Source organism: Phalaenopsis equestris, unplaced genomic scaffold (genome assembly GCF_001263595.1).
Source record: "Phalaenopsis equestris unplaced genomic scaffold, ASM126359v1 Scaffold000036, whole genome shotgun sequence".
NCBI lineage: Eukaryota > Viridiplantae > Streptophyta > Magnoliopsida > Asparagales > Orchidaceae > Phalaenopsis > Phalaenopsis equestris.
In genome coordinates, this window is record NW_018164478.1 from 1,549,313 (window position 1) to 1,561,713 (window position 12,401).

The 12,401-nt window shown below is 33.8% G+C and overlaps 1 protein-coding gene across 2 annotated transcripts in view; it reads left to right on the top strand.

Annotated features, from left to right (window-relative positions):
- Positions 1 to 1,883: 1,883 nt before the first annotated feature.
- Positions 1,884 to 12,401, top strand: part of LOC110018897 (SUMO-activating enzyme subunit 1B-1-like) — a 51,828-nt gene continuing 41,310 nt past the window's right edge. The window contains exons 1-3 of one of the 2 annotated variants that reach the window (XM_020716372.1): positions 1,884 to 1,972; positions 6,090 to 6,185; positions 6,300 to 6,351. In XM_020716372.1, coding sequence (XP_020572031.1) covers positions 1,887 to 1,972; positions 6,090 to 6,185; positions 6,300 to 6,351 — 234 coding nt within the window. In that variant the 5' untranslated portion in view covers positions 1,884 to 1,886. Of the gene's footprint in view, positions 1,973 to 5,895; positions 5,998 to 6,089; positions 6,186 to 6,299; positions 6,352 to 12,401 lie in introns of those variants that run through there. The other variant, XM_020716373.1, reaches the window with a different exon arrangement.

Genomic DNA, 12,401 nt, shown 5'->3' on the forward strand with positions numbered 1-12,401 from the left:
TCAAACTAGCCAGCTCAATGAGACGAATCTATTGAAATCAAAATTGATCCAATTCGAGTAAAATCAAGCCTGGATCAAGCTATTAAACCACATTTAAAAATTTTAGGGGGTTAATTGGAGGGCTCAAATAGATTCCCAATTTGATAAGCTTATAATCAAATAGAACATTTTGATGAGACAAATCCAACGTGTTCTAGATCGCTCGATTTTAACATTATTAAGGTACATAAATGTCTGCAAACCACTATTCAATCGAGGAATCAATCTAAGCAGTCCGATGAAGTGGCCGAGATTCATGTATTATTTATAAGAATGGCACTTCTACAATCTATAAATAGAGCCCTACTCCATTCATGAAAGAGACCGAAAGACTAAGACATAGACCGAGAGCCTGACACGAGAAAAGGAACCAGCTTTCAACAATGTTCTAAATCAAAGACTTGACAAACACTTTTTGCTCCTGCAACCACCAACTACCAACCACCGTTGGCACTACCCGTCACCCGTAGTTGACCACCATCAATCACTCTCTTCCCTTTGCAATGAAGCGCTGTGTGAAGCAAAGACCTTCAATGCAAAGTAATGAAACAACCTACTGAGCAGTGTATCGTCTTGGAGACTGTGCAATGTTGCGCCTTGAAGACGGTGCATCAAAGTCCTGTCAACTACTCCCAATTGCAACTTCTCCTGACCATTTTTCAACGAATCCTTTTGGTTAAGGACAGTGTACTTGGAAGAATTTTGTAATCTTTTCCCGTATGCAAGATGATTTTCTATACTTGTACTCACTAGCTTATGGTGGATCATTCTGATTGGGCTAAGTAGTGATTTTTTTTCCTTTTTTGGCTTTCCACCTAAAAATTCCTGAAGTCTTTGTCTGTTTTTTCCATTATCTTTGAGTGTGTTAGGTATTCATACAATATTAAGATGTTAAATAATCACTCAACCATTGTGAATCTTCCTGCAGGTGGGATAATCCTCTTATAATAAGGGAATATGACACAACTTGAAGAATTTCAAGGCCACTAAAAATGGTTAAGATAAGTTTTCAATGGTGAAAGTCGTAGAATCAAAGAGACCAATCACATTTATTTTTTTATTTTTTTATATTTTATTTTGAATTAAAATATGCTTGCTTGAGCTAGTTGAGTTCCTTATATATATAGTGGGACAAGGCTTGCAAGAAGTTTGTAAAGATGGTTGGGAGTAATCAAAGTGGTCTTTCCACTAAAGACATGAAAGAGAAGGCTTAGATTTAGGAATTGTTGGAATCTTCCAAACTGTTAGAATGAAGGAGTCTCAATTAATATTTAATCAATCGGAAGATTTACATACATACCACTCAATTCTTATGTATTTACATATCTAAGGCCTAAATTTAAATTTTTTACAGAAATGCAACCTTATCTATGTATGCCTAAATTAAATTTTTTACAGAAATGCAACCTTATCTATGTATGGAAAGGTGTATTTCACTTTGTAGATGTTAAAAAGGTGATATTTTTAATGTGATATGGAAGCTTTGGGCTGTAAATTGTAAATCATAAAATTTAGGTGATAGATATGCAAATACGTAGGACTTGGGTGGTATTTATGTAAATGCCCCAAAATAAGGCAGAGAACCCCACAAAGTAATAAAGTGCAGCTCAATCGATACCGAAGGAAACTGGAAAGCCAGAAGTGCATGGCCTTTACTTATCTCAAAGCAGAAAACTCATCGCCTTCCACACTCCATAGAATCGAAGATGAGCAGCATTCCGATATTATGAACAGGAGAAGGAAAGGGACAAAGAAGAGCATCCTGTTAAAATAAAAGAAAATAAAAATATAGATAAAAAAAAAAAATGGATGGCTACCTTGCGTCAGTTTGGAGGAGATTTGGAGAGATGCCTGAGGATGAGGATGAGGATGAGGATGTGCTTTGTTGGCTGCAATCTGCTCCTCCAAGTAAACTTTATCTGTACTTCGAAAGGTTAGTTCAATCGAAATAATATTAGGAGCTTGTAGCAGCACCATGTTTAGTTAGTTACTTATATTAGGAGCTTGTAAAAAATATTAATTTTAGTTAGTTACATATCAATATCTCTTTATGAGTGCTCTCAAATAGTGCGGAGTCAGAGTCTCATTTGGAACTTCAAGTAAATTTAGAAAAGTCCAATATCTATACTAATAGTTATAGTCGATGTGCTCGATCCGTTTCCATCTCACCATGGTCATGGTTAATAACGAAGGTTTGCATTTTTTCCTTCATTTTCATGTATGTTTAATGTTAGTCTAACCAATTCAAATATGTCTACTTTGTGCTATCCATTCTCATGAAGACAATCTTTATTAGCTGCTTGTCAATGCTTTAAACTTCACTAAATTATTTTATGATGCGATTAGGTAGGTGTTATTTAACAAATTGTTAGATGATTAATGAAAATGCGCTTGCCAAATATTTTGCCTAATAATGAATATATTAGTGAGCTAGTACTTAATGCTTACCTAGATTTTTAGTAACCGTCATGTCATCCTTGTAAACACATCTACTAGCCTCAACATCTCTCTCAAGTGTTGCTCATTCCACATATAATTAAATATTACTGTAACTGTAAGAATCTTTTTTTTTGTTTTTTTCAAAACAAAGCAAGGGAATTTACTTGAACCTTAAGCTCTTTTCATCCAACTCTCTTGGATAGGGGACAGAGTGAGCCGACTAATACGTAAATGCTCATAACTATAAATTTATAATAGATGTAGGCACCTTGTCATATTCATAAATCTTAATTTTATAACAAATATCAACTCCTGATATAGGTGGTCTAATGCTGCGTTGCCCAAATCCTAAGAAAGTTTATAGATCCTCTAGCAATGGTATAAAATAAAGATGCACCTCGTAGACAGATATGTGAAACAACAAAAACAAAGTAATATGATTAAATTAAAAGTGTGAATGTACATCTAACACGCAACAACATCGTACTCTAAGTGTGATTCATAGAAAATTGTCCATTGAAGCTATTTGAGTGGCATGTATGTCTATGTATATGCTCGGTCCCTTCAAAAAATTGAAGTCAACTCTTGTTCGAAAGGATGATAATAAATGAGGCTCAATTATGTGAAGTTATATAAAACTATGCCGCATATATTTGTTTGTAGTGGTCGGCTGAATAGTATTATAAAATATTAGAGTAATGGTTAAGCTAGCAATGTCCTAATGTTGTATAAAATCCAGGCATGTGATATGAAATATTTGTGGTCTATAACATGAAAAAATTGGACCTCGATCATTAATAGTTTAAACTCTGAAGATATTACATGAAATATTCTATATCTCATACTTTTGTTTGTTTACTCATGTAGGTATTGACAGCTTTCAAGCTTTTAGCTCATATCTCTATGAGCAACTGCTATCATTATCATGAATATGAATTCGTATCTTTCATAAAGCTCAATGATAGCCATGGAACAATTTTATGAATGGATTAACAATACTATAACAAATGTATCATAAAAGAGTTTGTATAAGCAAGCTTCTAACACATTTCAAGCCTTGATTAAAATACAGACACATTGTCATCATCTCATATCTAAACTCTTCATCATATAGTATGCTCCACCAAATGGGGTCGCTATCCATGAATTGTAGGGCTGTAAACGAGCCGAGCTTGAGCGAGCTCAGGTTTGGATCGTGTTCTGCTCGTGTTCAAATTCGGCTCGTGTTCGAAATTGACTCGTAAATAGTGTGTTCTTGTTCGACTTGATTTAAATATTTGTGTTCGTGTTCGACTCTTGTTCGGCTCGAAATTGGCTTGTTAAAATTAAATTGAAAAAAATAGATGTCAAGTGTTGGATTCAAACCTGGATCAAATGTATGCAAAAGAAAGCACTAACCACATTACCGCACGAGGTGTTATGATTTAAATTTAGAAATAAATATATATAATATATTATTATATAAATAATTATATATATTTTTATTTCGAGCTAAAGTGAGCCGAACACAAGCGAACAAAGAGCTGTTCGTGTTCAACTTGTTTAGAATTCAAGTTTTAAAAACTTGTTTGTGTTCGGCTCCTTTACTTAATGAACGAGCCGAACATGAGGTGTTCGCGAACAATGAGCTTTTTTGACAGCCCTAATAAATTGTTTCTAAGTGTTTTAGTTTCATATTGTTTATGTCCGTCAAAGAATGATTAAAGATTTATATATCATCATTGCTTCTAGCCAAGCACATTTTCTTGCCACATGAACTTAACATTTGAAATGCCCATACCACATAAATCCTTTTTAGAATTCTCATGCAAATATCGTGAGATGGTCTTAATGAAAATATGTCCTCAACATCATTTAGAAGTCTACAACTTAGTGAAATTACGCACACAATTATATGAATTTCTCAACCCCTAATCTATTTTGGTGCTGTGATGAATGCGATAATCCAGCAACAACAAATTTGCTTAGCTCAGTAAACTTGTCAAACTTTCGGCTTAAACTCCACTCTTATTCATTTAAGTTGGCTATGATTTGTTTCTTTAAAAAATATTAAAAATTTTATTTGGGATTAAAAATCCTACATTCCGACCACATCGTATTTATTTAGACTAACATCAGCTAAAATAAGCTTCAATCAATAATCAAATTTAAATAAGCTTCAATCAGTATTCAAATATAAATAAGCTTCAATCAATAGGCCAAGTTTAAATTATATGGGAACCTTAATTAAGTCTAATTTGAATATTGTTCCATAATATTCAAAATATTTTTAGGACATTGTTTTAGCAAGTTTTTCATTTGATTTGAATATGAATCAAAAAGAATTAGAACTTAAAACATGATATAAATATTACTACATAATAGATTGAAATTAATTAAAAAATGATTCATATATGATTAGAGGTGTAAGCGAGTCAAGCCAACTAATTAGCTGGCTCAAGCTTGGCTTGATAAGTGGCTTGTGAACTGAGCTTCATGATCTAACAAGCCAAGCTCAAGCTAACCTCGACTCAGACTTGTTAGCTTCTGAGTTAGCTCCTTTAAATAAATACTACTATAACATATGTTTAAAATATTAAATTTGAAGGCATCATCTTTAAAGTATTAAACATGTTTTAGATGGTCTTTGGCAGTATACTATTTACGTGATTTAACCATCGATTTAAATTATATCCTACCAAACATCAAATAAAATGAAACTTATATCCAACGTTTGTTAAATCAATTTTTTTACAATCCGTCTTTTTTTTTCTCGCTCCCTTATGTTTTATGATTTAAGTCCAGATTTTGCAAGTCCTTTGAAGTTTGCAAACAAACACCACATAAAAATATAATATTCTATATTTTATATTGAGTGATTTCTTATTATTTCTCTTATAAATGCTCATTTTCTTTGTCATTTTATTATAACATTGCCTTAAATAAATATTATTTTCTCTCTTTTATACTATAAAGACTTGCTCGTGTGCCTGCTCGAACTTATAGACTTAAGCTCGGGCTCGAGTTCGAACATGATAAAAATAATCAAGCTCAAGCTCAAGCCGATGGTGTTGAAGTTTGAATAGGCTCAGTACACCTCTACGTATTGATTTGATGAAATAAAATTCAATAACATTTCAAGAAATTAAGATTCATAAAAAAACAATTACAGCACAAGATCCACATAATTATAAAAGAGAAATTTGCAAATTTACCACATAATTTATATGCATTTACCTATCTAATATTTAAATTTTTATTTTTTATTTGCATAATATATTGGTGTAATGTGTTTATGCATGAAAATGTGTACTCCACTCTTAAAAAAAAAGTATTTAATAATAATAATATTTTTGGTGTGATATTAAAAATTAAATTTTTATTAATGTAAACATGATGTATGTAAAAATAAAAAATTGGGTGGTCAGTATGAATACATAATAATTCGGTCGCCTGGATCGCGCCGTTCTTCAGTTGGCGGTCGGCTGAGTAGAATCAAGGAGTCGGAGGGAAAAGAGCAGGGGAAAGCTCGTTGGAATAGTGCCCTCCTCATCTTCAAGCCCTCTTCTTTTTCGTTCCCGAGACTAGGGTTTTAACGTGCCCGACCTTTATCTTCTGTTTCTGCGCGGCAGGCTTCGGCTTGTGATGGAAGGAGAGGAGCTGACTGCTCAACAGACGGCACTATACGATCGGCAGATTCGAGTATGGGGCGTCGATGCGCAGAAACGGTGAATTGTTTCTTCTTTCACCTTTTGTTTTTGAAAATTTCTTCTGATTTCTCTTCTGTTTGAACGTACGAACTATGTTCATGTAACTCTTTTTCTGCCGTTTGTTAATTTTAGGCTAAGCAAGGCCAATGTGCTGGTTAGTGGGCTGAATGGGACGGTTGCTGAGGTATTCACCTCCCACATATTTAATTCATTTTGCTGAGGCTGCCTATTGCGCTTATATCTGCATGTTTTTGTCTTTTCTTTGTTGAGTGTTCCCAAATTTGGATACCCAAAGCTGAGCTTTCTTATTATCTACCGTCTATGAAATGAAAGTATTTTGAAGGGATTTAGGCTGCGTTAGTCTCTGAATCATAAGTTAACTTCTTTTGCATTCACTAGTACCCCATCCCATTGTTTGTTTTTGTTTTCTCTATATACTGTCAATTCAGATGCTAGCTAGTTCTGTGAGAACATCCATGTAGACTGATGTCTCCTTCCCGCCATGTGAAAGGGCTATTAGTGATTGCGATGTGATAGGGGATTGTGGACAAGTCCGTAGGTGATTCTCTCCTTTATACGCCCTCGCTGTTGTTGGGACTTGCTGCTTGCTGTCGAGTCAGTAAATTCATTGTCCTGTATAGATTTTAGCTATTCTGAATATTCTAAAGCATGGTCTGGTTGCTTAGCAACTTTCTCTAGTTTTAATGGTTTAAAACAATGCGGAATGAGACGGTTTTGCCTGTTCCTATATAGTTGGTGGACATAGAGATGGAGGAAGAGAGAGATGAGGCGGGGAGAAAAATCTGAAATCTCTACTTTGGAACTTATATTTGTCTGCTTTTCATTGCAACAAGTGGTCCTATTTATAATATAAAAAGAAATTCAAACAATTACTAATTTCAATAATTTATTAGAGAATATTTCCTTAAAATAAAAAAATAAAAAAGAGTAAAGGCAAGTTTTTGATATTCTGCGACCAACTCCTAAATAATAGGATTGACTAGCTTAAAGCCATAAATTGACAAGAAAAGAGTTAAGAAAAGTGATAAGAACTATATTTCAACTAAAAATTCAGCATTACATTGGCTGACCTAAACTTAGGTCAGCATTTGGACCCAACTTGATGAGCCCAAAAGGATCAGCCTACCTTTTTCTTTAATCGGCTTCCATCACCCAAAGAGTCTATTAAAGATCCTCCTATGTTATGTCTCTCTTTAGCTTCATACACTTTGGTCCGCTCCTTTATAGTTGGTGGACATATAGATGGAAATAGAGAGGGATGAGGAGGTGGGGAGAAAAAGTTTGAAAGCTAAAATTTGGAACTTATAGTTCTTTAATTTTCATTGCAGAGAATGGTACCAATTACCATATAAGGAATTCAAAATTTGAACTCATTCAAAGAATGAATGAGAGAATCTCTCTTTAAATTCGAAGAAGGGCTAAAGTTTCTTATATTCTATATGAACAACTTCTAAATAAAAAGAATGACTAATGCAAAAGCTTAAAGCCAAGAAATGGACTAGAAAAGAGGTTAGAAAAGTGATGAGAACTAAAATTTAAGTAAAAATTCTGCCTTAAATGCGGTGAGCTAAATTTTTGTTTGCATTTGAATACAACCTATTGAACCCAAAGAAATTGTTCTACCTTTTTATTCGGTTAATTTCCATTGTGTTGTATGACTCACCCCTTTGCTTCATTTACTTTTGTGAAGAGTAAGATATTGGGGAACAGTAAAACTCATTTCAAATAATTTTTATTTTGTCTTGGAGTTTGTAAGTTTTAAACATCTTGAAGGTCTCTTCTAACCCGTGTCGCATTGAAAAGGTCCTCATACGTGTCTAATCTGTATGACACTCATTACAAAACATTTTTTATTGTTTGGATTCCCTATCATGAAATTTTTGGTTGAGAAAAAATTGGTTGAAATTTTTTATTGAAGAATAACCGCTTAGTCTGACATTTCAAATGCCTCTACCCGATAGGGTTCGAAATGAGGGAAGCGTAATCATTTTTTTTTGCACCTAGTTGCACATGAAAAATAACTTACAAGATCAAAACCCTTAGAAAAATCACTTTGTTTACTTCTGGAGATCTTCCCAACTTGATAACTCATCTTAGGGTTGAATCACAACACACTACAACCAAACTCTAAGGGTTCCTCACCTAGGAGTACTTTTTTCACTTGCCACTTTTTGAACTTGTTTGCTAATCTCAACATTCTAATTTGAATTAGCATCATCTTGGAATAACTTAGCGGTCCAATTAGGCACGTTAAGTTTTCCCTAGTCATTCTTTCTATTGGTCCAATCGTGTACGGCTTCAAGTGAGCCTCTTGTACAGATCTCAACCTCTACGGTAGGTTAGCCTGCTTTCTCAAGTCAGTCAAATTTGATCATGTTGGTGCTACCTTAGTATGTGATCATTATTTTATTCATTGCTCAGCTATCAATGTACATATGGCACCTGCCACCTTTATTTGACACAAAAAAATCCTTTTGCAATTTACTCATTGACTTGATGTGTAACCAAGAAATGAAGGAGTGTCCATAATTGTTGTAAGATCCAGAAGTGTAGAAAGAAACTGTGAGTGGTGTAATTTTGCACATTCTTCATTTTCATATTGATATTTTTGGCGTGGTGTGGCTCCGTTGTTTTTTAATGTTCTCTGATTTTTTATGTGTTAAATTTTATACGCTTTTCTGAATTTCTTGTGTTGTATGCTTCTGTTCAATTTTTGTTCTCAAATCAATGTGCTTTTTACGCTGTGTTTTGGTTATGAATCGATCAAATTTGATTTTTCTATTCTAACAAGTGGTATTAGAGTGAGTTTTTTCTAAAAATCTTTTGATTTGAGTGGGAACAATGACCGATGAAGCGATATACAAGATGGAGAAGTTCAACGGTTCAAACTTTGCATTCTGGAAAATACAACTTGAAGATTTGCTATATCAAAAAATATAATTTGCCACTGAAAGAAATCACTAAGAAGCCTAAATAGATGACTCTGGAAGAATGAGAAGTGATTGATCGACTAACCCTAAGTTTGATTCGTCTTTTTTCTTATCTGTTACTTTTAACATAGTGAATGAGAAAACTACGGTGGATCTCATGGTGATGCTGACAAGGATGCATGAGAAACCTTCAATGCCAAATTAAATTTTTTTGATAAAGAAATTATTCAACATAAAGATGGTGGAAGGTAGTTTAGTGGCTGGACACTTGAATAATTTCAACACTGTGACTAACCAGTTGCGTTCTGTGTGGAGTGGTGTTTGCGAGTCGAGGGTGGATTTTAGTGAATTATCTTGTGCGACCAAGAGAGGAAGGAGCACCCTGAATTGTTGTAAGTTCTAGGAGTGTAGAGAGGAAATGTGAGTGTGGTGTAATTCTGTAAATTCCTCATTTTTGTAATGGTATTTTTGGTGTAGTGCTGCTCCACTGGTTTTTCTCATGCTTGGGTTTTTTCCTGTTAAATCTTGTATCTTTTTCTAAATTTCTTGTGCGGTGCGCTTCTATTCAATTTTTGTTCCGGACCTCTCGAATCAGTGTGCTTATTGCGGTGCGGTTTGGTTATAAATTAATCAAATTCAAATTTTGCTTCCCAAAAACAATTTGAATCTCTCCACCTTGTTTGCCGACAACATATTTTTGTGACTTCCCTTATCAATAATGAGATTAAAAACTTCTCCTTGAATTATGCATCGTATATGGAAGATTTGGTGACGGGGTCACTCATCTTCCACATAATGTTCAACGTTTAAGATGCGCCTTCCTGATAACTAGAGATTCTCCATCATTGGCGAGAAGTATGTACTCCCCGACATTCCTTTGGCATCTTCCTCGTTGTCTTTGGCCTCCTTATGGGCCTTTTCTTCAACAAAGGAATTGACCTGCCAGTTTGGATAATTTGATGCTGTTTGTTTAAATTCATGGCATTTGAAGCATTTATAGATAGTTTGATTTGGGTATAGTCTCCTGCATTTGGACACATTTATGTTATGTGGGGCATTCTCTGCCGACTAACGATCAGAACTATTGGGATGTTAGCCTGAGAAATGGCTATAATGTCTCTAGGAGGCACTCAGGCTTGAGTTTATTTAGATTACCGCTGGAACCGATTTTACCAAATCTTGAAGAGTCCAATATGATTGTTATTGGACTATTTTAACAATAATTGGTCAGAACCTGCAAATGAATAAAGCAATGTGTGTTCAAATTCAGCCGCCTTATCTTGCATTGTGAGTTCTTGAGGTAAGTGACTATGAAGCTTCATAAAGACTTCTTATCTATAATGCTCCGACAAGAATTTTTGTTATTGATTCTTTCTCATCTTGGCTCAATAAGTGGTTTTACTTCAACCTTCCCATTGTTAAGTTATGTTCAAAATTTTGCACTATAGAGACACATTTTTACTTTAACTCCATCGCCACCAACTTTGCTGCACATTCTTGCATTATCTTTTTATATTCAAGAATTCTTTTGTCATTTATTAGCCAGTACTCTTTGGGGTTCATCATTCATTCAAAATATGGAATGTCAACTTGAATTCTGCAGTTCGACAATTGCTTTAGGACGAGATGCATGAGTTGTTTTTCTCCACTAGAATCTTTTTGACAAAAAGGGTTGCTAGTTATTCCTCTGAGGCGGCGTATTGCTGAGCTTTAATACCAAATGACACTGGAATAGACCTGCTATTCAGTCCAGCCAAATTGAAAGGCTTGCCGCACTCAGTCCTCAACTGAATTGTAAACATTCAGCATACAGAAAGAAGCAGTGTGAAACTAATGACACCGTAACAGGTCTACAAGTTAGTTAAACCAAATTGAAGGGCTTGCTGAACTCAATCCACCACCTGAACCGTAGATGCTCAAGATATTGGAAAAGAAAAATTTTTGAAACTCATCCGAATTATATTTACGAAAAGAAAATCTCCCCTTATCAACATGTTTCATTCCTATTTTTACCCATGACTGACTAAATAATGGCTGTGGTCAAACAAATAGAAAGAAATAGAATAAAAAAATGGTCAACTCCAAAGCTTGTTGCAGTTAACAAAAAACCGACAAGCCAGAGATGGTTCATCTCCGCACAAAGTGTGCTTGAAATTATAATTCCAAATTTTAGTTGACACATATAAAATCATATGTCAAAATGAAATAGGATAACTAACTATGCAATCATCAAGTCCTCATTCATTAAATTACTCATACTTTGAGTATTTTCCTTTGTAGATTACTTGTTGGCACTAGTTAAGATATTTCAAATTCAATTTTGGGAACAAACTTCTTATAAAATTTTTATTTTATTTTCTAATACATTTACAACTTTGTTTTCCATTGATTATGTTGCCTGCATTTTTCAAAACTAAAATAATGGATAAGAAATGCCCAAAAATAAATATTGAGTTTGTAGCTTGATCTAAAATTTTGTTATCTTTTTGAGTCTTCACCTCTTATGGAAATTGCATGTTGTGCATGTCGAGCTGTTGCATATTCAATTTTAGGAACAAACCCTTCATCTATGTCTTGTTTTCATTTTCTAATACATTAATAAACTTTTTTTGCTTTTGATTTTGTTGCCTAAACATTTTAAACATCAAATAATAGATGTGAAATAAAAAAAAAAATTAGTTTTTAACTACACTGAAAATTAGTTTACTTGAGCTAAAGTCAAGCAAAATAATATGTTAATTCAAGTTATTTAATATTGATAATGCTATCTATAATAGATTAAAACTTAATTATTTGATAACGACGAATTAGTTTAACTTATAGACTTATGTTTTGCCAACTGTTTGCAAAGACACTTCCGTTGTGCTTGTGGTGACACTTGGATGGTTCAAATATTATTATTTTTTTTTAATTTTTATTCAATGGAATCCCAAGTCTCGTGCATTGATGTTGTTTTGGTTTTCTTATGTTTTATTTTTTTAATTTTATAGTTTTGAATTTGACGGTAACATGCCTTTGATCGTGGTTCCTACAAGAACAAGGCTATTCTCTACTGTTATACTTGTATCATTTGGTTTGAATTCAGTACAATCTCTTCACCTCAATCACTGAATTCCTTAGTTTAATTGTATTCGATATTCTGTTGAACTCTTAGCTAGTTTCCTTTTTGGTGATATTTTCATATAGCAGAAATATGAACATTTCTAGAAACATGTTTTTGAAATGAAAACTAGTGTTTTTGCTGAAACTAAGGTTGAAGACTTATCTGGAGGGATTCCAAGAA